The 27893-nt window shown below is 36.3% G+C and overlaps 1 protein-coding gene across 1 annotated transcript in view; it reads right to left on the bottom strand.

The window, feature by feature from the left end:
* The window catches only part of LOC309881766 (contactin-3-like), a gene marked incomplete at its 3' end in the record, with an annotated part of 96607 nt that overhangs the window by 24256 nt on the left and 44458 nt on the right, over positions 1-27893 (bottom strand). The window contains exons 3-7 of the mRNA XM_082768092.1: positions 23091-23186; positions 11693-11896; positions 11258-11360; positions 10068-10252; positions 1151-1287 (exon numbers count right to left, since the gene is read on the bottom strand). Of these exons, the coding sequence (XP_082624218.1) occupies positions 1151-1287; positions 10068-10252; positions 11258-11360; positions 11693-11896; positions 23091-23186 (725 nt within the window). The remainder of the gene's footprint in view (positions 1-1150; positions 1288-10067; positions 10253-11257; positions 11361-11692; positions 11897-23090; positions 23187-27893) is intronic.

Genomic DNA, 27893 nt, shown 5'->3' with positions numbered 1-27893 from the left:
CTTAGTGCCGGCCTTTAATAAGTTAGTCCTACAGCGTACAGCCCTTAAGCGTTTCCAGAGCCATGCTTATTCCCTTACATCATGCCTCAAGGCTTGACACCAATGCTCCATGGTGGAGAACTGCAAAATCTGAATGAGAGAAGGTATTTTTTCTACTTACTGGTAAGGTAAAATAGTGCGTTACCTCAGTGACTTTGTGTAATACAGTAACAGCGCTCTTAAATCACTGAGATATTTTGTACTCCCTCACTGAACCTGTCCATGAAACACTACCAATCCTTTTAGTGAGCATATAACTATAACAGTCTGAATGGTAAGAATTGTTTTTCAGTGCTTAGATCATTTTTCATAGCCATCCACTAAATTCACTTGAGCAGTCCTTCTTCAACTGTGGGTGCCAACATTGAGCACAACATTCAAGCACTCTTGACAGCACTGGCTAAGGGCAAAATGCCTTCCTATGATGGCCTACTGCCCCTGGTTTATATTCCTGATAAGCTGAATTCTGCGTTTTTTTCAATGCAGCAGTGAGAACTAAAATCAATAGGGGTATCAGATGCTTTTTTGCACTCCTGATCTGGCACACATCCTCAGTACAACATTTTTTCCTTGTCACCAAAAGGATTACTTTCCACTAGGTTAACAACTGTATTACAGCAAAGAATTATGTAACATTGCTATTTACATTTCAAACTTTGCACCTAACACTGGTGACCTGTGGCTTTTTACAATTTTTGTCTTCTCAATTTTTTGTCTTCCTCAAGAAGTTTGGAAATCTTTTCTTATTACCTTTAATGAAATTACAACGGCAAGTATAACAAAATAGTTTAAGTTCTCCATCCCTTATTTATGATTGTTAATGTATAACTTTAATTAACTTTTCTCCAGTCCTTCTTTATGTAATTATTTCTCTGGTTCTACCATTGTTTTTAAACCTCTTTCAGGATATTTTTGTATAATATAATTTGTCTTTGTGTTTCTGACATATCAGCTTTTGAAGTTTCCAACCGGATGCTCTTGACAAACAAACATGAAAATTATATAAAAATATTTCTCTGGACGTAAATACACAGACTTTTGTGAATTCTCATTGTTATATGAGGTACTGCTACTTTTGCATATCATCGCGTTTTTCAGAAGTGAATGTTACCTCTATTGACAGCTGTTCTCCATTCTTCAGCCACCTATACGATGGTTTGGGCTTCCCACTGGCTCTGCAATCCCAGTATAACGTGTCCTCTACAGCAACTTCGGTATCTTTTATTGTCTGGATCCAGTGAGGCTTTGCTGCAGATGAAATACATATCAACAACCCTAACTAGTTACTGTACCACCAGAGATTCTCACTGGTTCTGCTTCAAGTCACCTAATGAAAGAAATTACTCACTGTTCCTTCTAAACATCTTTACTGCGAGTAGTAAAACAAAAGAAAATTGAGATTATAGATCACTAAAGCTGAATCAGTCAAACTGATATTAAAATCACTAATGATTAAATAACACAACTTTAAAATTGAGGTAAATGTAAGAAAAAGAAATTAGCAGCAATATTGGAATTAAATAATTGATGTAGCCATATCATCAAATTAATATTGAAAAGAATCTGTTAAATCCTAAAAAACATAATCGTGTCAGTCTTAATTTCAAATACCATTTGAATTGTTTTCAGTACTAACATCCATCTCTATGGGTGAAAACAAAGATACAAGACTGGTTTTGATAGCAGTAGACATAACACAGCCTTCGGGTGATGAAAGCCAGAAAAACTCCTCAGCAAAGTCTACAAAAATAGCTAATTTTTGAACATTTTGATTTATTAAAACTATACATCCTTCAAAATTAACTAAAACACAATCAAAAGCGTAAAAGTATAGTTTAAAACACTACAGCTTACATGGGGATAAAAAAAAAAACAAAAACCTCACTTGGAAAAAAAAACAACACTCATTCATAAAAGGCAACAGTAGTTTATTCCTTCGATGCTATTTCACAGAATAGCACATAATTGTCTTATAGCTAACTGGTGTGAATTTTCTTTGAATGTATTCAAATTGATAGAAAGTTTATGATGTCAATATATAAGCTATGTCTCCTAGATAAGATAAATTTTGAACATGGCATAAAAGAAAGACTAAAAATAGAATGAAACTTGGGTTGCAAAAATATAATTACAGGCAATGGAATTTTCTAGACCCAATTTGACTACCTAAAAGTTTTTACTAAAATGATCCTTTTTCATATAAAAATAAATAAATACTGAAGCTAAACTTTCTAAACTAGTATCATTTGTATTTGTACTATATGTTTGTCTGATTAAACTTAAGATGACTGATGAAAAGCAATTTACCACTAGGATATGAATCAGAAGCACTTTTTTTGATATCTAAAACCAAAGAAAGATGATATAAGACATTTAAGGAAGTAACATATACTATATATTTATATAACAGTAATATTTACAAATCAAAAGGCAAATTTTTGAAAGCTTCTAGTTGATCTATTACCAAAAAGTTAAATTTTAGAGTTCCTTGCTCTACTAAAAATCTGCACTGAATGAGGATATATCTTTAAACATCTCAGAGTACTTGATACCTCACGAATAACGTTGACATTGATGATCTAGCAGGACAGTGCTGAACATTGACAACTATATACTTTAGTTTCTGGATAATCTGGACACATTACATATACTTTTTTTCCCATATAAAAACCAAAAGCTATATAATACATGAGAGAAAAGCTATATAGTACATGAGAGAGCCATGTAGATAAATGCTTAGAAGATTTTCTTTTAGCAAGACTTTGGCTACTAAATAGCATCAGCTTCTAAAACACAAAGGACATTTGAAATTTAATCCTTTATTTCCTTAAATACAGGCTCCTATCACTCTCATACCAAAACAAATAGAAAAAAAAAAAAAAGAAAAAAGGAAAATAGCATTATTTTATAGATGACTTTTGGAAGCACATAAGGTCAGATTAATTCCTGCTGAACTTCTCACTACAATAGCATTATACCAGCAATTAATTCAGACCAGGAAAATTAATGACTTGCCTATGGTCAGAAGGGAAGTCTGCAGCACAGCTGGGAGCTGAACCTATTCCGTTGCCAAAGGCACGAGACCAGCAGACCAACATTTGGATGAGGGCTAGTATTCATTTTGTTAAAAAGATTCATAAAATCTAGCACATAAAATCTAGCACATAAATTCTCTCTCCATCTTATTTTCTGAAATGCAGCAATAAGATCTCACCATGATCACATACTGCACCATACTTTTAGGATAACAAGGATTAATTCTGTTTATGATTTATGTGTAAATATTCAGGATTAACTTCTCATAGGAAGAATTTACTAGAACGTATTCATTTAGATATTAACTTAGGAGAGCTTGGAATTCAACCAGCATTTGCTGACAGTGGAACCTGCTGTTATTTCTTTTGTTTTGTATGTCTCTTATACCACATGAGGATTAATACCTTTTACCAGTTTGGGGATCATATATTTTTTTACACTCTCTTTATCAAGGTTAGCTCTGAAAGACAGGATAACCTACCTAATCTTTGCGTCAAACAGATGTATTATCTTACTGATATTAATGTTGGTTAAATACTGAAAGCTAACGTTCCTACACTGGCGTTCAAGAAAGAGCCATTGCTTTGTCTCATGTTGTCATTTGGAGTATTTGTCCCACATATGTCAAGGGGCTGAAAGCTCAGTCCTCCATGTCAGCATGCTTCCTGCACTTTGCATACCTAAATATTTATGCAACAAGCAACAGTCCGTGAATTATTGATGGATCCATACATGTGCAATATTTCACATCTGCTGCATATCTTCACTTGAAAGTAGGTTAACTGTGGTCTATTTTCAAGTTCAAGATCTTGGATTCAATTTCATTACAGAGAAAAACACCAACTTCACTGTAAATCTGCATTTTAGGACTCTTGATGTCAGGCAGTCTCCATAGAAGGCTTTTCCCAAGTCTCCAGGGCATATATGACAAACTTATCTGAAAGTGTGGAAGCAAGACCACCACTCAGAAGAGAAACAAACAGAACAGAGCTTCCAAAGCCCCAGTGTGTGGCTTTTCACAGTGTGTGAAATTCATGGTGCTTGAGCATTTGCAAGAGAGTGTTGATGTAGACTTCAGTGATTTTCTTGACGGATGCTCTTTGTCTCTTCCAATTACTGGCCAAGGAATCCAGCAGAAAGAAAAATACCCTTTTCAATCTTCCACATCTAAAAAGTCTCTAACGATGAGTGTAGAAAATATTGGAAATTCTTAGACAAAAAAATCATTCAACTAAACAGTTCAAAATTAAATAGACGGCTTAAGCAGGGCAATCACAGATGAGACTATTCCACGAAATACTCTGAATCTTGGCAAAAGTAAGGATGTCCATATTGCAGCAACTGAGAAAAGTGCAGACAGGAAGTCACATATTGGTAGATCTATGTATCCCCTCAAAAGATAAACATCACTTTCCAAGCCCAGCACTACCCTTTTTATTGAGCTCTGCCCAACTGTACCTTAATGATTCTGAAGAAACAACCATATTCCTCTTGAAGTCTACTCACTGGTAGGCAAATGTTGCCTGCTTAGAATGTCTGCTTTCAGTCTGGAGACAAAACCACTGTATCCGTGCTCCTGAATGAAGTCTGTAATGACTTGGTAAAAAGAAACAAAAACTCTTTCTGGAGACACCACTCCTTCCTCCTTCAGCAGGGAACAGGCAAACAGACAACACATTTCCACTGAGATGAAAAAAAATACAATGCCCTGTAAGTTGTGAAGTTGGAAGTGAATTTTAATGGAGTTTGTAGCACAGGGTTTGTGACCATGATAGGAATCTGTAATTGTGTGATAATACTTGCAATTCTCAGGAACTTGCAGTACAATCTTCACAAAACATTCATAAGAGGTTCCCCTTAGGACAAAATACTTGTAGGTAACTGATTTTCTAAAACACATAGCCATCAGCCTCACAGTTAGTTACTGTAAAAGCATCAGCCTACATTTTACTTCATTTGTTATTGCCTTATATATTCCTTGTAATACTCATAGTCGCACAGGCAAAAATGACACAAGTGTGTAAAAACAACATTTAGCCTGGTGAGAAGACTCAGTTATCTTTTTCGTATTGACTATGACCACCTTTTGCTTCCAGCTAACAGGCCAGGCTGGTCATCCTGAAGAGAACAACTGTTACTTCACTACACCCAGGGGAATCCCTGTTGGCCATAAGGGGAAAAAGATCCACCATGTTAGCTTTTAAAAAACCTCTTTGCAATGACTGTTCTGGGGTTTGATGAGAGCGAAGACCAACTGCAATGAGTGACTGTGCCGAGGCTCCTGGAAGCAGTGGCTGAAGAATCTGACATTTTCCAGACGCTGTGTTGAGACCTAATTTATAAATAATTTGTGGGATACCTTTCAGCCTCCTCAACAGCAATGATGCATGTTAACAGGAAACTTTACATCTGATTGCCTTCCGAGTCAGAGGCTCCAATAAAAATATCTTTTTAAATTCTGTAAACCATAGGAAAAATATGCAGGAAAGGCAGAGCTTCAGGACCATGACTTCTGTTCAGACACACCGTGCTCTCTCAGAGAGCACTGAGGTCTGCCTTACCTCTGCTCAGAGGCAGAAGACCACGGGAAGCCCTTCCAGAACAGTCCCTAATTGGAGCTCACACATAAGATACAGCCTGCTTATACACACATCCTTACTTTGAAATTTACAGTCTGAAAGCTGGGCTGGAAATCTCTTTTGAAAATACCTTTGTATAGCTCAGCAGTCAGGCAATAAATCAGAGTCAAAAGGCACTTTCCATAGTTCAAGAGAAAGTGGCTATGAAGCATACTGGGAATTCACAAAGTTTTGTAAAAACAGAAAATGTAACCTTCATTTTCCAAGGTAATATCTCTCTGAAAGTCAGACTACAACACTCATACTGATGCCTACAGCAGTGATGAGCCTACTTTTATCTAAAAAATTCAAGAGACTTTAAGCACAGATAGCTCTTTCTGATAAAACAATGGGGCCTAAAGAAGCATGTAATAACTTCAATCCAAAGGTCCCCGAAAATGTCATTTTTTTCCACTTCCATTCCAAAATAAAAATGCTCTGAAGCAACAAGCAATTGCTACATCACTGGGAAAAGTCTTAGTATATAAAAAATATGGGCAATTAAATTGGACAGTGATCAACCTGAAGTTTACTTGTCAAAAATGTCAGCAACTTCTTGACAGTATTTAGCTCTTTACAGTTTTGTAGCTAATGTTTTGAAGACCTTTCCATGAACAAGATGGGGTCAGGCTATCAGACAAAAGCTTTGAACAGTGAGGCTCTTCCACATTCAGGAGTAATGTGTTTCAGTATAATTTTAGTGGTACATTATTACCAAATGGTATATCTATAATGTATTTTATACAGAGTCTATTTCTTACTGAGGGTCTGTATGTTCACAAAATGGAAATTCTGCCCCCTGACATCCCTTCATGCCTTAACTAAGCACACAGAAATGGCAGCTGTTACAAGCAAGTGGAAGCAACCTTGCTGCCTGACTTTGACCATTGGCATCCTGGTGAGCACAACAACTCACCTTTGCTATTAAAAAACACTAATGCAGAGCAAAAGCAAAACAGCAGATACTTTTTCTCCCTATAAAACATTTTATGTTAGTACTGACTGTCAAGCATGAGTTCTGTTGAATCACCCTGTGCTAATTTAGAGAGTATTTTCTTCAATTATACTTAAAATTAACAGCTGTACATAACTCTACCATGTTGCGTGTTGTTTAACTGCACCTTAAAAATGTAATGAATTTCTTCCTATTTTTCCATGCTATGAAAAGTCACAGATTCTTTCTTCCATTATCTCTTTCTGGAAAGGGGTAATAGCAAAGATAAGTGAATATACTACTAAAGTGAAAGCAAATTATTTATATATTCAGGTTTTATATTAAATCAAAGTTAGATAATCTCATCCTATATTTAGCACATGTTGAACTTCACTGGGGAGAAAAATATCATTAAACACAAGTTGGAACTGTACAGAGCACAATGAACCAAACATTTGATGTTGGGCTTTTCTTGATATAATCCTTCACAAGGAAAAAGGAAGATTAATAGTCTGTTAGTAATGTTATGAAAGAACCCATAATATCTGTTTTGGAATATCTATGTTAATTATCAATTTCAACTATGTCTTCAGAGGTATATTTAAAATGAAATTCGAAAAAATGGACCCATTTCATTTTTTATAAAGAGAGTTATAGAGGTCCACAGGATTTCTAAACCCAAACATATTTATAATCCTTCTTGACATAATGACAAGAGGCATGACTGAAGTTGAGCCCATATTAAAGTGCTTTATGATTTCAATACCATGATTCATTACTGGAAGAAGAGTAAACAATTGAATTATTATTTTTTTTTTAATCAAACAATTTATGCATTAAAACCCCAAGGTTCAGAATTCAAGATTTACAGTTTCAGATGTTTCCTAGCAAAGAAACAAAATATTTAAAGCTTTTTTTTAGTATTAGGTTTATGTTTCACTTACAATTTTAAAAACCTGCAAAGAAAGGAAAATTGACTATTTTCAGTTGAATGACGCATTTTTGCCCATTTTTTTTCCCTTAAGAGATGTATTTTACACATTGTTTCACTAAGACAACATGGAGAATAACCCCAGCTCTGCTTAAACATTTTTGGATAGGACAGAAACCTCTTTTTGTTTTGCCAAGGATAGAAAAATAAATGTTGCCACTGCTGAAATAAAAAGGCATTTCTAATGCTTATATTTTTCTATATATAATTATCAGATCCATCCTAGACTTCCACCAAAATAACTTCTAGACAGCAACCAGTATCCACTAACATTGCCACATGGATTTGAGGCATCTTTGCCAGAGCTGGTGCTTTATGGCAGATGGATGATTTTTATTCTAAGTCTTCAGTATACTGCATTAATTTTCCCCCAAATCCTCATCTGCTTTCAGAACAAGTTCCTTAAAAGTGCATAAATATTGATCTTCTATTGGAAGACTAACTGGCATACGATTATGTTTCTTTACCAGACAGATTTCTGAGCTCCGATATCAGACATAACGGCAAACCATCAGAAAGTATAATCTTCAGTTATAGAACACTATTCGTTTTCACACGGAACAAAAACCCTAATTATCAGAAAGGTTTAAAATTACCCTATCCTGACAACAAACTTGTTGGTATTCTGTTTGTAAAAATGAAAGCAAGTAATAAAATAAGAAAAAAACCCCTCAAATCTACTTAATTCTGCAGAATGGGTTTCATTAAGCAAAACAAATGAAATAAAACAGTTGGAGTACCATTAATGCCATTACAAGTCTCATTATTCTCTTCAGTCTAAACACCCATATTAGGGAGAAATCTAATGCAGACAGATATTTATACTGGAATATTAACTGCATTTGAGAGTTCAGATCCCTTTCTGGATTTGGAATGAAAATATTCACACTGAGCACTTGCAAATCACAATTTCCTTGTTACAAAACTGCAACTTGCTTATTTTTATTGATTAGCAACTTTCTTTATTTGAGCTCTGTGCCCTTGATTGACGAGAATGGAAGTTGGGAAGCATGTCACATTCAAAATTACTCACCATCATAAAATTATCTTATAACGATATAACTAATAACTATATAATACAATTTATTTATATATAATAACTCATGAACAAATGAAATTCTATCTGGCATGTAGTTTACATCCATGTATCTTAAAACTGCTCTGATTTCAAACTGGCATAGGAGTACTGAATCAAACTGATGACAAACTGCAATTTATTTGAAACTTTTCAAGAAGCTAATAAAATCCTAGAATGGTTTGGGTTGGAAGGGACCTTAAAAATCATCCAGTTCCAGCCCTCCTGCCATAAGCAGAGATGCTTTCTACTAAACGAGGTTGCTCAAAAAGCCACTTTATAGAATCAAATACAAAGTACCAAGTTTAGAATTATAGATGACACTGGCAGATAAAACATCTAGCTCTTTTGCCCTGTTATCCACAAGTACTATTAAAAAAAGTCTTAATTAGTACCACTATATGGAAAATTTAATACAGCTATTTATTTGGAAGCTGGATTGGGAACACCTTTTTTCCTTTATCAAATCTTGTTCCCTAAATTAAAATCTTCATTGATTGAAATCTACATTGCAACACTGTGTTCTAGTAAAAAGTAGCTTCCCATGCAGACTAAGTAAACAGACAGAACATTTGTACAAAATTGCGCAATAGGTATTTTATGTGCATTTTTACACAACTTTTTTTTTTTTTTTCTAAGAAAAAATCTCAAATACTCCTAGATGAGGAAAATATTTGAAAACAAAGACTGAAACCTTCTTTAAATTGGCATTTACCAAAAGCAAACAAAATTTGCTAATATCTGGCTTTCACAAAAATTGTCAGTTACCACTTTTATGGAAATCACTCTTTCTTTAAACCACTACCAATGTGCTTTGCTAATATTCATTTCACTCTATAAACGCACAAGAGATTCTGTCAGTTTCCCAGCTCTTTCCTATTATTTCATCTCCTATACTGAATTATATTGTCCTATTTATTTTTTTAAGAGAGTAAAATCGTCTTTTTGGAAAGCAAAGAATTGACAACATCCATCAATCAACTTTTCCTAAAGCAATATAAAATTTATATTTTCTGCAAATGTGAGGACTATATAAATACCTTAAATAAATACGACTGGAAATTTAAGGTTTCACCCACGACCAATCTAAGGTGTTTCTATATATATACATATATTATCTTTCCAGCATTTTTCTAAATAAATACAAGCTCTTTCTATACTACTCTTAGCTATTCTTTTGAACGTGGATGTTTATCAGAAAAGTTATGCAAAAACCTGGTGGAAAATTTATCTTCTTTCTCTACAAGCTGTTAAGATGCCTGCAATTTTTAAGAACAGATTTTTGACGGTTTGTAAACGCACAAGTACTTGAGAGTGGTTTGCATTTCATGTGCAAAGAAGGGTGGGAGAGAGGGGAGAAAGAAGATTTCCTACCATAGTAAGTGAGACGTCCTCTTGCAATGTTTTTTCCTCTTGAGTTCTCAGTAATACATTCATACAACCCTGCATCCTCCTGCTGGAAATTAGGTATTTCAATCATGCCATTGGATTTCCTTAGCTTTATTTTACTCGGAAACGGCAGACCATCAGTTCTTCTCCAGTTAATCTGAGGCACAGGGCTAAATACAAGATAATGGGACTTAAGTAAACAACTTTGCTTCACATACTTGACTGCCAAAATTAGGCACTTAAACTAATATGTAATACACCCCAGAAGTGACAAAAGCTTGTGTTAAAAGTAGTATTAATACTGTACATGACAGATGGTCAGACAGCATGGTAACTGATTTGCATATGCTGTTCTGTTCCTTATCCTATTATTTGTAGCATCACATTTTTCACGAATATCTGCTTTACTGTCTAAAAGCAACTAAAATTTCCTTTAAATCAGCACTGGCCTCCCCTGAAGACAGGAGAGATTTACACCAGTGCCCTCCATGGAAGGGGAATCAAGGCAAGTCTTCTGCAATTCCCATCCTAGAAGACCCTTTCATTTTCTGATTTCAAAACTTTCCCTCATGCAGCTGGGGAACAGAAGCAAAAGCATACGATTAAGTTACCGTTCTGGAGTTTAAAATTATGAGTGCTTGACAAACTGTCTACAAATAAACTGCAGAGTGGTTAGTAAATACATTTACAGAAACATAAATGCATTCTCAGATCATTTATGAAACAAAAAAGATATCAATTGTGTGTGAAATGTCATTGAGAAGAGGATTGTATTTTAATTTTTATTTCAGCTATAAAGGGAGAACAATATTATGAAAGCATCAAGTATATTTAACAGTAAAATTCAGTGAAAATTCTCACTGACTTCAACAACAATTCCTTTACCCCGAGAAAGTGGAGCTACGTCAAAGGACATCTGCAAAACTGCATTGATCTCATTCAAGAGAATTTGAAATGAAATGTAAATTTCTGTGTTGCCAACATGCACATTTTAATTCTAAACAACTAGAATGACTCCAAAGCTCTTTCCCCTCTTATTCCAAGGCAGTAACTGTGATGGTCAAAGCAAGATCTTTAGAAAAAACTATCGACAGACTGCCGGATGTCCACAGCTGTAGCGCCAATGAACGCTAACATGCTTCAGCTTTGCAGTATAGGTGAAGATGAGAACTTACTTTCCTAGTGCAAAGCATTCTAGCTTCACAGTCGAGCCTTTAGCTGCAGGAAGTGTCTCAGGAAACTGAACTTCTATTTTGGGTTCATATTCTCCCATTACACCTATACAAGACAATTGGAAAAGGTCATATTTCATTTCTGAAGCTACCTTTCTCTCTTTAGTGCTGCATAACATTACATTCAAAATTCAGTTTATTCCTACCACACTCCATTTAGAAATTCGAGCTCAGGGACCTTCCAATGAAATCAGTCAGAGGTAGGAGAGGAAGAGGAAAACACAGCAAATATAGTTTATCTTCTTATAAGCAACCAATATTCTGAGAATGCATGAAAAATTACACCAGAAGATAAAAAAAAATAAATCACTGGCAACTAGCTGTATGGAACATAATGAAAGAAGGGGTGTTTAGCCGCGGGTAAAAGGGAAGTCATACCATCGGTGCGCAGCACTAGAGGAGTAGGTGACCCAAGAACGTGGCTGTTTGTCACCGTGCTGGTTACGACACAGGTGTAATTTCCCACGTCTGACGGCTCCACTTTGGCTATGTAGAGGTGACCGGTCTCCTGAGACACAAATCGCCGACTGTCCTCTTGTACAAATGATGGATACTCATTGAAGATCCAAGCAAATGACAATTCTAATTGGTTATAAAAAATAAGTAAAGATGGTAACGATGTTTGGTAGGGTTTTCCACATTTTTTTTTTTTATTCTTCAGAGAGCTTTTTTTATTTATTGTATCTTATACAATTATCATAGAAATATTGCATTATGTATTAAACAAGACCAGAGAACCAGTGATAAAAAAAAAAAAAAACAACTAAAAACATATCAGAAACAAGTGAAACCCCAAGAAGTTAAAACAAACCACTTTTTCAATGAAACCATACCTCTTCCAGTAGAAGAAAAATGTGAAAGGAATTCAAAATCTTTTACAAAATAATATTTTTTGATCTACTCTCTTAAGACTTAATATGACGGGAAGAGGAGTAGACAGCAAAAAATGAGACCAGACTTTGTTAAAATGGAAATATCATTCAGTATCTACTTAGCAGCCCAGCTAGATACTTAACAGAAATGGCACAGGAGTATATGCAGCTGAAAGGAATGTCAAAAGAAGTAAAAACACCTAGAGGAGCTCAGCACACAGCAAAACTGTGTTTTTCACACAAAAATTAGATCTTTGCATGAAATGGCAAACTGGCCCTCACTGGAGTACTTTACAGGCATTTTAAAGGAAAACTAAACTTCAAAAGACAAATCACAAGATTTGGCAAAAACTACATTTAATTTTTTTTCCCTCTGAACAGCACTCTGAGCTGTGTATCCAATTCTAATTGGCATGTGAGAAGCCATGTGCCTCTTTCATTCATATCCTACAGAATGAAAGGAAATTAATTTTTAATGGTTTTCCAGGCAAGAAATAATTTTTCACCCAAGTGCCACTCAGCTGAAAGTTTATAAAAAGATTAGAGCTTCTGCAAGTGCTAATTAGAAACGATTATAGTTTGATTGACCTGCCTTGGCGCTAAAATATCTTGTAGCATTTGCACTGCCCCTACAAAATGGAGATCATTCTTTTTTTTTGCACAGGTTTAATTTGAAAGTGCATACATTTGGATGCAGTCACCAAAGGAAGGGTTGGCATTTTCATAACCCCCACAGCCGAGTATGAACATGCAGCCAGGAAAGCACTAAGCCAACAGAATAATTTAACAAAAGGTAAGATAGTGCAGATAAAAAACACTCAACAAATTAAATTATTAAAATATTTATGGACTGGTTAATGCAAAAAGGGCATCAAATGAAATGGCTTATTATAATTGCATTTAATTTTCTTCAATCAATATTTAAACTCTTTCCATTACCATAATTTTGCAGGAACAACGTGTGTGTGAACAATTAACATTCTCAGGAATATTCTCAAGAGTTGAACTTTTGTTATACTGGGAAATTTTTACTGTTGGAAACAGTCAACTATCCTAGTTGTGCAGCATGTCTCCTCCAATGAAACAGAGCCAAAAAGTTTATTCCTAGGTAACAGGAGAAGTTGAATTAATTTATCCCAAGGAAGTCAGCATGGATTTGTTACAAAAAGACAGAGTAGTTAGTGCAGTAGGAAGCAAAACCTTGCGACAGAGCTTGACTTCAGTAAGACTTCTGAGATATGCCACAACAGTCTCATAAGGAAGACACAGCCAACAAAAAAAAAATACCCTATATAACTGTTCTCCCATCTTACAACAAGGCGTCAATGTTTTGATGTTGAACAGAGAGGGCTTGAGTAAGTAGTGATGGGAGGGCCATTGGTGGTGCAAGGCTCTGGCTTAGGTTCAATACTCTATCACAACCACTACGAATAGTGAATAAATAAATGCATAAATAAAAAAGATGACAGAGAGGACACCTACAGAGTTTGAATGGGACCACAACATATGTATGGTCTTGCTAAAGACTAGAAAATTACTACATTTTATGAGATCTGTACGGGGATGAGAGCGATCATAAGAACGGGGGAAAGCATAAAGTAGGTATCAATTCAGGAACAGTAGGAAAAAAATGAAAGAAAGATCTACATTTTCAGCTTTATAACACACTCTAAAGTTTGGGAAGTCGCAGTATTAGTTCTGGTATTTATTGAGCTACTTATTTTCCTTCAACTCAATATCTTATTTCATTCTAAAACAAAACAAAACAAAACAAACAAAAACAAACAAGACATTATTCTTAACACTCAACGGGGATGGACATGTCTGTACACCAAGCAGGACAAAAAGCAGCTTGATTTAATTATCTTTATACTGGGCTAATAGTAAATTCACTGAAATCAGTCATTATGATTATGAAAACCACGCAAAGTGTATTTCAGTTTAATCAGATCCTTCGACAGCCTATGAATAAACACTCTTGGAAAACTAATTTCACATTCAGCATACATTTTCATTGACTCTCTTAAACACAGAGCATTTCGTTACCAGTGCCCCACAGCCACTATCTCATTCTATATTTGCTGTACTTTACAAGATTGTATTCTGATTTTCCCCCCAAAATTCATATTAAACAACTTGTTCTGTGATTTATTATGTTTACACCCCTTGCTTGTTGCTGATCTTACAGCACCTCAAGGGATATAAATTCACTCCCTTTCTGTCAATTACAAATTTTCAGTTGATTTTCTGTTATAAATGAAAATAATACGTCTCTCCTGGGCTTCCTCAGAGATCTAAGCCTTTGCTTTCCAACACATTTTTTCCTTATTTGGAGACCATACATGGATAAGGTATTGGAAATTACAGTTATTACTCAATTTTTATTTGTTTACTACATCATGGTTGGCTTCTACTCTTTATTTAGTATTATTTGATTATTATTTACTGTGCAGTTTACCAGCCACAACATGCTCATACTGTTCTAGGCCCTTTGTGCACTTAAATGTTCAATTAAAAAAACTCATAAAATTGCCTGTCATTTTTAAACTGAAATTTTATAAGATTCTACAATTAAATCACCACAACTGTTGTGGTCTGCCATGGCCATTTCCTGCCATCTGCGAGCTTTGAGAAAACTTCCTATGTAAGAAAAATGTAATGTTGCTAAAGGGACATAGAGGGGAGGAAAGCCCCACACATTTAGTAGCTTTTAACTGGGTTCAAAACTAGGTCTTAAGTACATCTAAATGCTTTTGAAGAAAAATTACTTTTAATTATATTGCACATTTCCTTTTTAAGACAGACCTTCATATCAGTGGGGAACCACTGAATGGAGCTGGAATTACTTTATTTTTAATGAACAGAATGTTAGAGTCAATACAGGTTTGGGGAATTTATAAATGAATTCAGAAAGTCAGCACAGCAAAAGCTAGAAAACAGCAGTGGAGATAGACCTGCAACAAAGGAGCAGGATCATTCATAAAGCTGGTTTGATACACTAAAGCCTAAGGTCTGAAGGTCTTCTCTACTTATCATTCCCCCACCGTCTCTTAATCCTTTTCTTCTGGACCGCCACTCCTTTACACCTATTTAATACGCATCAGCTAGTTCCCTAATTCACACCTTAAATGAGATTTCTAAGACAGCCAGAAGTAAATGATGTGAATAATATTGTTCTGAAACTGATTGAAAGTTCTTATTTTCAAAATTGATTACATTTTGGTTACAGAAGCTGATGTATCCATAAGTAATCCTGAAAAGAAATGGATGTATTCGATTTTGGAGTGCACTGAGCTGACTCAACAACATTTAGGGGTTCTGTTTTTTTGTTGCTGTTGTTTTTGTTTTTTTTTTTTGGTTGTTTTCATTTTTAACAAAAGAAGTTTCATGGCCCTCATTAAGCCTGAAATCCGTATTATTTCATGAAGTCCTACAATTTAGATTTTAAAATATTCTGTACTAGAGACATAATAGGAAGCTGAAGTATCTTGCTATTTTCTCTTCAATTACAATTCTGCCTAAACCACAGGATTGCATATGCCTTCAAAAAACTGTTTGTAAGGGAGTAATCAGAGAAAATTTAGTAATGATACCAACTGCAATTAAAGACATGGAAATCTGGAAGAAAACCCAAGTATTTTGAAATTATCTACCTCAGAGTTAAAATTAAAAGTAATGGGAAAGCAACTCTGATTTTGAGAGGATAATGACAGATTACGTAATTATGAACAAAACCAATTAGTTTGTCATTTGGCCCAGCCTCAGCTGAAAGCGTGAACAATGCGGCACCTCGCGGCTATAGGCCGCAGTGTCCATCTGCCAGCATGGCCCTGTGCGGGGAACACCCTGCCAATGGGACATTAATTAATTAAAGGTAGGGAGTTAAATCTGCATGAGGTAAACATGCACTGAATCCCCTAAAGATGCTCTTTTTCTTGAAGAAAACCACCTTGCTGCAGCTTAATCCTGAGAGGACTGCACTACTGCGAGGTTAGGCCGCTGTACTTCTGGAGGCCCCGGCGCCATCATGCGCTTTGTCTTGTATATGCTAGCTTCAAACTTCTCATAACTACCTCTCATTTCTTAAAGTAGATATAATTTGCCTAAGTATTTTGCTCACTAGAATGAAGAAAACTGTATTTCTGCAATACATCCAACACATAGAGACTACCTCTGGCATTGCCTGAGTCAATGAGTATCTGGTTAAAAGAGTTCTGTCACCATACTAGATGAAAAAAGTTGGGAGTACAAGAGCTGCTGAAATTACCCCAAAAACTTTTAGAATAACTTTCTTCTTTTGCTTAAAGGTATTTTTTGTTTATATAAAATGTAAATTGTATGATGGGAATCTGAGTCCAACTACAAAAGTGAAGAACGTATCCTCAGAAACTCATTTTATTCCAGAGTATAATGGGAAATACTCTGATTTGAAACTAATGTATACCATTAATCTTTCTGGCATAAAAGGTGAATTATTTTGTAGATAAAATATAAAAGATCAATTTTCAGCATGCTGTGCAGGTAATTAGGCATGCAACTTCTGTGTATGGAATAACCCACAACAATGAGAGCAGTGCCAGAGACCTATGTAATGTCTTGCAATTTCAATCTACACATTTAATAAGAATATTGAAATGTTTCAGCTTGAAGTGGGATCCTTGCAATTTCAGCTAGCACCTAATTTTCATTTTTAAATGGAATATGGTAACAGTCTGCTTTTTTGATTCTGAAATGAGCTAGCATGATGTTAAAACAAAAAAAAAAACAAAAAACAAACAAAAAAAAAAAAACAAAAAAAAAAAAAAGAGGAAAAAAAAATGTAGTTCCCTGAATGTAGTTACACTGGGAACTGTATCTACTATGCCACAGCTATAGGCTGATGTAGTGGTGATCAGACAATCCAGGTGGTTACCTCAGCATGGCTGCCACCAGTGACTAAGCTCCAGCACCGTAAAACAGTCCATAAAGAAAGGTCTGTCCTTCTCTGTACTCAACATTTTTCCTAAAGACTTTCAAAGCAACACCAAATGCAAAGCACACAACTGTAACTGAAATGTAGACATTTCTAAGCTCATCCTTGGGAAACACAGATATTCAAGACTGGCAGCATTCTTTCCTTATTAACACAAAAGAAAAACTCACGTTAAGTACAGTTCCAAACAGTGTAACCACTGGAAAAGCAGCTCAGCAATATGGCCTTGCCTACTGCCTTTTTTGTGCCCTCGTCCTTGCCCTCTCCTGTCACACGTGTGATTTGACCATTAGCTAGTGCTAAGTTTCAAACCGAACGTGACCTTGTAATACAGAAATGCTCCTTAACTGGCAGGTTAAATGTTGCTTGGTGCTCTGAAGGAAATCCAGACACTAATGGAAAAGTCTAACAAAGTGCTTTTCTGCATTTGGGTTCCAGTGCTGAATAAAATCCCAATTTCTTTTGCCCTGTAGCTGTGAGGGATGATGGATTAGTTTCTCTTTATCACATTTCTAAACTAATTGTTTCAGACTAGCAATGTCATTCAAAATGTACTGGCTCTGATCAAATTGTTCATACTCCGGACGTATGCACAAAAGTAGGAAACTGCATTAGGAAGCAATATTTAAGCATATACCCATTAGCCATATCCATTTCAAATGACAAATTATTCTTTTAATCACATCCCTAGAACTTTATATGCAATCGCTCAGAGCATTTTCTAACAGCTCTGTTGTGCCTTCTCAACAGTTGAAAGTATTTTAAATTGCTTCTTGCGTATAATAATTGAGGATAAAAAGATGACAGTTTAGCTTGTTGTTCAAATATAACACATCTGATTTATTCTGAATGTTAAATACTAGTGACATAAACTAAGGAAAATACACAAGTGTAAATTTTCAAAGAAATATTCTAATGCTTATAGTGGTAGTAGTAATTAGTGGCAAACTTCTACATGTATGAGTTCAAATTTCTTTGGAAAAACTCATTTAGGAGAAGTTACTTGGGAAACCCTTGTGAAAAACAATTACTTTCTGTACTCTTGTTAACAATGCCGTGATCAGCTCTGAGTGTGTGCTGGGATTGCAGCCTCTCCCTCCTGCCACATTCTAATCAATTATCCTATTTCTAAAGGAAAAATTAAAATATTTTAGTAGAGAAGATAAAAGTGATAGAAAAATCCAAAGAAACAACCTAGGGATAAAAACAATTTTGGAAGAGAAGAGGCACAAACCCATTTGTGCATATGCATTTTAACATGGAGTTAATAAAGAGTTCTGTAAACAATCTGGAGTGGTACTTGGCTTGTCTAGTTTGCCCTTTCCCAAACTGGAAACATGCATCTGCTGCTACAGGTTTCTTAGACTGGTTATAGACTTTCACACTAGCTTAAAAGCACATAGCATATAGTAGCTGCACATGTTGCACAAATACATAAATAAGGATATACTAATTTCAGTCAATTTTACTTCAGCCTGGAACACAGGCATATCAACAGAAAAGGTGCATTAGGAAGACTGGATTAGATAAAGTGCAGAACACAGAGAAAGCGTCTCTCTGTAGCATTGGTTTGTTACTGGTGATGAGAATAAGGCTTTGACAGAGAGAAATCATTGTAAACTCCAGCTGTGAACATGTATTATTGTCTCTCGTATGGACAAATATAAGTGTCTCTCAGGTATCATTTGATTTCAAACTGTCAGCTGGAATTTGTGCTGCTGCTGATGACGACACCAGAAGGGCTATTGCAAAACATATATTTTTAATAAAAACACCATATCTCCTTGGCAGACTGAGAACGGCTTGAGAACGCTGTGGAACAATTTTTAAGGCCACTGCTTTTACAATATTCAACTTGCTATTCTCCTTAGAATGCATTTTTGAGCAAAAACCTCATAATGTGCCTACTGCAAGGATGATTTATTGTTCATGCCCAGATGAGTGTCATCCACAATCTGCAACAAAAGCAAAAGTAGATGTGCAAAGACAGGCTGCTTTGCACCTACTGAAAACACACAGATGGGCAGGAGAAAAACTATTCTGGAGTTCTCTCAGCTTAGTGTTGCTTTGTTTTAAAGGTATGAAATGTTTACAAAGCCTGCAAAATTAATTCAATACACAGCTCCTTGAAAAAATCACACATTGTGATTCAAGAGTTGTGGAAAACAAATAAATAGCCAAAGCCTCAAAATATTTCTGGCGTTTGAGATACTTTCCATGCTATGTTATTCATGAAGCATGGTCTTGCTGGAACTTGCAGGTCTCCAAATGGCAGTACAGAGACATGAGCAAAAAATTTGCAAGTCTAAATACTAATTTGCAACAGACATGACATTATTCACTGAATGATTTGTCATACCAAGCAGTGAGCAATAAATTGGGATCTATTTTTCAGTAATCTAATATTGTTTCAAACCAGCATGTCACAGCTTTAAAATAATAAGCTGTGAGCTAGATTGATCACTATCATTCAAATATGGCCTCATTTATCAATTAAGTCTTCATTTGTTGGAGCATGATATTAAGATGGAGAACATTTTTTCTTCTGTATTTATGTAGAAATATATTTGCCATATTGGAGGAAATAGGAATACACGTCACACACAGCTAATCATGAATACAAAGCAAGTGGAATTTCCTCCCAGAGCTGTAGGCAACAGCTTGTTGGCTCCACAACATTCTTGCCATTTACTTAAGTTCTTGTGGGTTATGTTCACATCTCATATTGTATCCACCAACACAGAACTTACTCCTTGCTCTTCAGGCAAGTCCGAATGCCTTGAAAAGTGTGAATAACCATCAGAAAAATCTTTACCTCTACCTTTATCATAATTTTCTCTGTGTATAAAGCAGTTCTGAAATCAACCCAGACAACATTAAGAACACTATGCAACACTGCTTTCTCCAAATAATATAGAAAACCTCAAATTAATAACATCTTCTGAAATCCAAATTCACTGTTAAATTAGTAAAATGGACTGTATTAAACTAATAGAAAACATAATATTAAGATAATAGAAATCATAATGCCTGAAGAGAAAACTACATGATAATCAAGACACACACAGAGTAGCATTAGTAGGTAATACCCTAAAGGAACTTCCAGATTTCCTTTACTCGGGGCTTTGTCAGTCCTTAGATACTGATTTTGGAACAAAATCAATAGTAGAGAAAAAACATTTTTAGATCTCCATATGTCTAGCCTTTTCAGTTCTTGGCAGAATGGAAAAAATCAGCATTTCATGATTTTTTTTTAAACCTGCTGCACGTTATTATACAAAATTTAATATTAGATATGTTGAGATGTTTGCTACATCAGCACTCCTTGAAAACCATCAAAGCCATACCAGTTGCACGTTAGAAAGTCAAAACAGCTGTATACAGTTTAATGATTATAACAATTGAAAAAGACAGCAATAGACCTACATAAATCAATTTTAGATGTCATATTACCTTTCAAATATGTGTGGGTCATAACTTGTGAAAAAAAATGTCTTTTAACAGGTTACCTCTGACAGAATTAAAATTATACACAGAAATATTGTCATGTATCTGCAGAACAATGACCAATGAGTGCCTTAATTATCCAAAAATCACTGTTCAATTAGAATACAACTTAACACAAAGATAAGAAAAAAATGCACTTAAATTATTAAAACTTTTTACTTCAGTTTTACTTAAAAATCCCAAACCAATAGCAATCATTGAGTCACACAGACATCTCCATTCAGTTAGAGCTATAACACAAAAACAAAAAAACACCATAAAGATAGGGAACATCTTCACAAAGTCAGTCATTCATTCCATCTCCCATTCAGTAAATCTCAAACAAGACTGCTAAAACAAGGAATGATAAAAAGGGAAAATGCATTAACTCTTAAGAAAATATTGGAGTGGTTTGTAATGCAGCTTACATTTAAGCACAGAACGAAAAAATGGATTGGTGCACTCAGCTGGAAGCATCGAACACCCTTTTCACTAACAACAAGTTAAATGGAATTTCACTGTTGGTTGAAATGGTAGATGTCCATACCCTCATGGACAAAAGTATTGCCAATTGCATGAGTAATTTGCTCCCCATTGAAATGGATATTCTTATTACTTGCATTAGTATTTGTAGCTAAGATAAGCCAAAAAATATGCCAAACTGCAGAAGGGAAACAATTTCATTTTTCCATACTGCAAACTGCTATTTCTTCTGTGATGAACATTGGTTTATATTTTTAACTGGAATATTGTATATAGAGGAATAATCATAATTTAATCAAATCTCTTCTCAAAAGCTTCTTAAACCTAAGTGCAAATCCCCAGCAAGCTAACAAGAGCTTAGAAATTGTGCAAAGCAGCAAAATATACAAGAACAATATTTTGGAGGCTAAAGGGAGAGAGAAAACTAGGTATTTGAGAAGGTTTTCAGAATTAGTATTGCATAGAATTTGTACACTTACTTGATAGCTCAGTCCAACAAATACAGAATCAAATAATAATAGCAATGATCGGCCTACAGATGTGGAAAGGGCTGAACAACCATCAGAACCCCAAATAGCTCAGGTCAACTCTCTCTAAACTATCCCAGACAGATTATTAACTCATTCTTAAAAATAACAAACTCATTCTTAAAAATAACAGACTTCACTGGTTAATGCTCCAATTCACACAAAAATCTGAGGATTCTCAATTCTACTTGATAATTCACAGAGTTCTTTTTTGCACATGAATAACACCATTAGTGTGGGGGTGTCAATCAAATCCCATCTGCTGACTGTGAAGGGAATCCTCACCTCTCCCACCTGTTGATTTAAACCTCAGCTCTGAGCAACGTGAGCATGTTTTACATTGCCTCCTCTTTAACACCTCAAAAGTTCATAGTGCAGAGCTGTAGTTAGTTATGCGGCCACCTCTGTGCACAAATGCATGGCACGCGAGTGTGGGAATGGTTGGGGTGATTCAGGCTCTGGACTGCACATAGAAGCAAAATTTAATCATTCTAATTCTTACAGATAGAGAGGAGAATGACCCATTTTCTCAGCAGCTAAAAGACAAAGCTGTGGTAACGCTATAAAGATGATTTAAGAGTACATATCGGTTTGGAAAGAGAAAAATTCTGCAAGCTCAGACAGTTGTAAAATTGCCACTTTATGGCTGTGTCTGCTCTGCCAAATTTAAGAGGCCACAATACCTGTATTATTGTATTCACAGTGTTTAGCTTATATTACCAGGTCTTTGCAATCAAGTCTAATGTTTAATGTCACAGAACTTCAATAATGAGACTCTTTATCAATAAAAACCAAACCAAACAGCAACAAAAACCAAACAAGAATAGTTATTTCCAAATATTACAGGAGGCTCAATAATTAGTTGAAAAATGAAGACAGATAAATGATAAAACGTCCTTGCAACTTCTGGTTCCCAAAGAATCCATATAACTGGCTTTCTCTTCCCCTCGAGACGGCAATGTTTTAATTATATCAGCATCACTGAATTACGCTACAAAATGCCTTAGTTTCAAGAAAACATGCATAGACTAGAATAACAACAGACAAGAACAGACTCTTTGCAACTGTCTGGCCATAGAGAAAACTAGATTCACTGAGGCTTGGCAATTGTGAAATTGGGTAGAATTTAACTCCAGAAAAGACTCAGTTAATTACTGGAAATATCATAAAGATCGGACATGTTAAATGCACAGTAATTGCCAGGGACAGAAAGGCAGTTCGAGATAAAAGTAAATTCTCCTGGGTGCTGCCCTCCCATTTCTTCTCCACTAGCTTTGGGTTTGTTTTCTTTCTCTATGCATTTACTTCAGGAAAGCAGGTTTCGCTCTCGCTTTCCCTGATGGACCTTCCTGCCAGGTTTCTGCAGTGACACACAGACATTTCCCCATCCCGACAACCGGCCCCGGTGGAAGCAGAAAGCCGCGGGTGCCCCTTACCTCCTGCGCGAGGCGGCGTGCCACAGAGCAGCACAACTCCCTGCCCCTCTCGCACCGACACCGCGCTCCTCATCTTCGTCCGGGAGCTCTCAGGATCTGTTTTTGAAAAAAAGATGAGCTGGATGTTAGGAGACAGAAAGGCAAAGTGCACAGGGTTTCATGTTCTCTAGCTCTTGGTATCGAGTCTCAGGATGCCAAGAGGTTCAGCGATTTCAGCAGCGCACAGCAGAAGAAATGGCTGTTCTGCACAAGTGAGGATGACAGAATTGGGACTGAAGTGAAATAATTTACAAGAACATAATGAAAAGATCCTATGGGTAACTTTGTTCTTACGCTAGGCTTACGCCACCCTAATTATGCTAACTAAAAAGGAGTCATAAAAACGGGTCTTTAAGCCACTGTTTCTTCTGAAATGAAGGCTCTGATGAAAATAGCATCACAATCCTACTGAGCTCCTTAACCAACTGTATGTTAATGCTAATAATGCAGCTATAGGGAAGAAGGATGCATGTCTTTAAACAGAAAAAAAAACTCAACCACCTCCCCACGGGCAGCATTATCAGGCTCATCCCTTGCAGCATGGCTAAGGTGAGCGCCTTGCTCCTCAGCATCCTGACCTGGCACCCGGCCTGGTTTCGGGTCTCCTGGGATCATTTTAAGCTGTGTAAGAGGGGAAACAATTGCTGCTGGCTATGCATAAATGCAAAATTGTAGAGCAGCGGGATTTGTTATAACTTTAAATTAACTTTCACTCTAAACTTACGACTCAAGATCTGAGAAAGTATGGCCTCGTTGTAACCCTGAATTAAGCTGGATATAACCATCAATACGCACTGACAGTGAGGTTCTACCCTAAGAGAGACTTTTCCCCGAATAATCTCATAATAAGGCCAAACAGAACACACTTCAAACAGCACTAAGTCAGCTAGTAATCTAAAACAAAGTTTTGTCTATAACTTTGTAAAGGATATTAATACATACAGATGCTCCAAAACCTCAAGGTGTCCTTAAAATAAGTCTGGCTTTATAACAAAGCATAACAGCAGTGAATTGACCAGCAATAGCTATTTCCCAAAACATAATATTTTTTAATATTGAAAAGCAACAGCCGCTACAGCCAGCACACAGTGATTAGAATTTCAATGCTTCATTAAAAAAAAATAATACATTTATTGCCACAATAAGATATTGTTCTGCTATTCTTTGTTACTGAACATAGGAGGGTTTCTTGAAAGGGCTGCTTACAGCTTTCCAGCTGAATTTCTCTGCAAATGCATTTCAAGGACCAATGTCTTCTCTCACATAATAAGTTTGCATCCTTCAGCTGGACGTGTTTTGGAGTTTGTAAACAACCACAACTGAACTGATTTTTCTAACAGATCAAAATAGTCTGCGCCACAATTTGTTTCAGGCCTGGTAAGCATCCTTCTCTTCCCTCCATCACGATATAAACACCATAGCCCTCCTGAACGATTCCACTGTGTCATGAAGTGGGGAACAAAAAGCACCCCCAGTACCTATATCCCTGCTGGGCAGCGAAAGGATGGCTACAAAAGCCCATGCTGGGTCGTGGAGCACCAACCAGAATGGGTAAAGATCTCCAATGACACCTTCACTTGCAACCTTGTGACTTTTCCCTTCTTGGATTATAGACCTTTGTTTGCTGGCATACCCCAGAGCAGGAAAGACATGCTACTCCTTATTTGGACAAAAACAGCTATGCAATTTGGATTTTAAAACTCAGAAGTATATGTAATTAATGCATAAAATGAACAGACTGGATTTTACCCCCTTATACACAACCGCTACAAGTTGCAAATCTTATGTATTGCTTCTGTAATTAATATGAACTAGTTCATCACTGCTTTCTGAGCGTGTACGTTCGTTTATTGCAAATGCAGCTCTTTAGAAACACAGCTGTCTCTGTGTCCAACACACCACGGGACTAGGCTGGTGCAAGTGGGAAGGGAGCGACGCGGGGAACGCGTGCTCCGACGCGCACGGTGTGACGCCGCCGGCACCCTGCTGTGACCCAGTCTGATCTGCTGCAGTTTTGGGCTGCAGCAGGTATTCATCACTGATTGCAGGTTAAGATTGCTGTCATGGGGGAATATTTTTTTGGGAAACACGAGGCAAGCAGAATCCATCAGAATACAAAGAATATGAGCCCTATTACAATGAAAGAGTGATTTTTCGTTAATTAGCAGGAAGTTCTCAGTTGCACCTTGCAGAGCGCTTGAAGTACCAGACTAATCAGACAGCTGCAGAAATATCATCACTTAATTCATTTAGATACCTTCGTGATCACCAGCACTGGCTGCTGGCACTTCAAAAATAATTATAAATTACCACGGAAAATAGCACCAACATCATCTATTAGTATTATGCAACAAAGTCCAAGCCTCTGACCTTGGAAAGCGTTACTTGCTAATATACAAGATTCTGGTCTGATTTTCAGGGGTCTCTGTAGCATAATTCAAAGCATTATAAAGGTCAAAGCCAGACTTTCTCTGTGGAACAGCAGGAGATATATTTAAATAAAGCCAGTAGCCCCAACGCAGTAACATGAGGGAGTAGTGCTGTGTCTTCCTACAAAACCAAACACAATTGAATGAAATCAATGGCAAGGAATATTAAGTTCCCATAAAACTGATGGGGTAAACAAAATACTGTAAAATGTGGGAAAATAATGGAAATGCTTTTCTTTTACAAATTGAATTGTTTCTCTGAAATGATGGGCTCTTATCCCACAAATGTCTTAATAGGTCAAACACAGCTGGAAACAAGGAATGAAGGTAAGAACAGGACAGAGGATGGCTTTGGGAAGTCTTCGGGAAGTGGTGAATCACAAAACAACGCGCTTTTCAGCATGTTTCTGTGCAGTGCTATGCAAGACGAGGAAAGGCCCAGAGTAGGCCCCTGCCTCCTCCTTCAGAAGCAGCAATGGCTGTGCCTTGTGTCACCTCTGGACAAGGAGCTCCAGGCTGGAGAAGCTCTGCAGGAGGCACTGATCATCCAATATTTACTGACCAAAAAGTGGGGAGAAGGGGTGTTTGCTTTGCTTCATCTCCCATCTGGCCTTGGTTCTCCTCTCTCTTCCCGTAACTTTCTACTGCACCCCAGCACAACACAGGATGGCAATAGCCCACTGTCCTGTGTCAAGCAATGTATGTCTGCATTTTATCTATTGATAGATGGATGTTCTTATTTGTCACTGGATTTGTACAAAGGTTTTGTCTACTTAATTAAAACACTTAATTTCAGTGTTTTTGATAAGCTTTGCTTGCCTACATTTTTTTAATTGTTCCTTGCGTTTGTTATGGCCCACTTTTATTTCCTTTCATTTGAAATGTTATCATTCCAGTAGGAAACAAGCAGCTTTATTACGTAACTTGGTCAGGTAAAATCTCTAATCTTAACACTGAAAATAGTTTGGTAAAAATGTTATAGAATCAGATTTTACAAGAAATAACAATCAAAACTAATCTAGAACACTGTAACTTGAAAAGCAGATGTTTTTATTCTAAATGTCAAAGTATAAAAAGGCAATAAAGCTTACAGTTTGCAACTGAATCATTTTGGATTCCTGAAACAGCATTGTCCTCTCTGCTCCCCTAATACCTGCATTTGCCTCATTGCTTTAATACATGAAGTTGCATCAACTGAAATACACAGACCGTTGTGATAAAATGGAACAACAACAAAAAAAAAGTGTAATTCAGGTTTATTGGAAAGCCTTTTGTTCATTTCAGGCAGCATAATCAAATGCGTTCTTGTTCATACAAACAGCAAGGCTATAGAACCTTGCTATCCCATTGGCTTCTCTCCAGTCAGGTTTCAAGCCTCAAGCACAATGCTAAGAAAGATTTCAGAAATATGGAGCAAAAGTATCACATGTACCATTTATACTGCTACTACCCTGGAATAAGAAGTTCACTGATACCTGTCACAATTATAATAAAGGGGTATTTAAAATTAGGAGTGGCAGAGCATACAGAACCTAAAACGTGTTGTAGAAGGTAAAATGTGTTCACCTGCTGTCAACAGGTTAGAAAGAAAAAAAAAAAAAAGTGATGTCCTGGAGATGAACAGGATTTCCGCCAGGTTTCCAACTTCATGTCGCCCAGAAGCAACCAAACATCTAATCACATTTAGATCAATTGATATTTATTGTCAACACACATTTATTAGCAATTCTACTATGTTTTGATAACTGCAGAGAAATGGTTCGTGCTCTACAAACAAAAGCGTCCCCTGACAAACAGAAAAAATATGTATTCCATTACTTTATTAGACTCATTCTTCAATGCAGCAGAACTTGTTAAATATATTTTATATATAATTTTCTACTGGTACGATGTTCAAGTACCTCAAATGAGCCAGAAATCCAAATCTTAACTGTTTCCTTCAATATATAATTCTAAATGATGAACTTTGTTCAATGTCAGCACATAATTAAGTACTAATTTACAACCAGGTCACCTTGGTACAAGTCACATTATTTAAAAAGAAATGAAACACCAATCTCTCAGCTCTCAAGAATAACAGCCTAAGCACGTTGTAATAGCTACGTTGGTAGTGACAACTTCTGGAGAAAATAAGATAAATCTGTTTCTTTTTTGAAAGTGCTTTCCCACCACCTACATTGCTTACGCACACAGACATTCCCTGCTACTCTATATCCCAAACTTGGCTCTATCAAGGCATTTCCAGGATCATTTTATACCTCAAGACAGATACTAGCAACTCAATGTATACTTGACATAATTTTAAGCTCCTTAAAAATACTTCTGTCTGCTTAGG

The sequence above is a fragment of the Aythya marila genome (genome assembly GCF_965140915.1).
Source record: "Aythya marila genome assembly, chromosome: 10".
In the NCBI taxonomy this organism is placed as follows: Eukaryota; Metazoa; Chordata; class Aves; order Anseriformes; family Anatidae; genus Aythya; species Aythya marila.
This window is presented reverse-complemented; position numbering and strand designations above follow the sequence as displayed.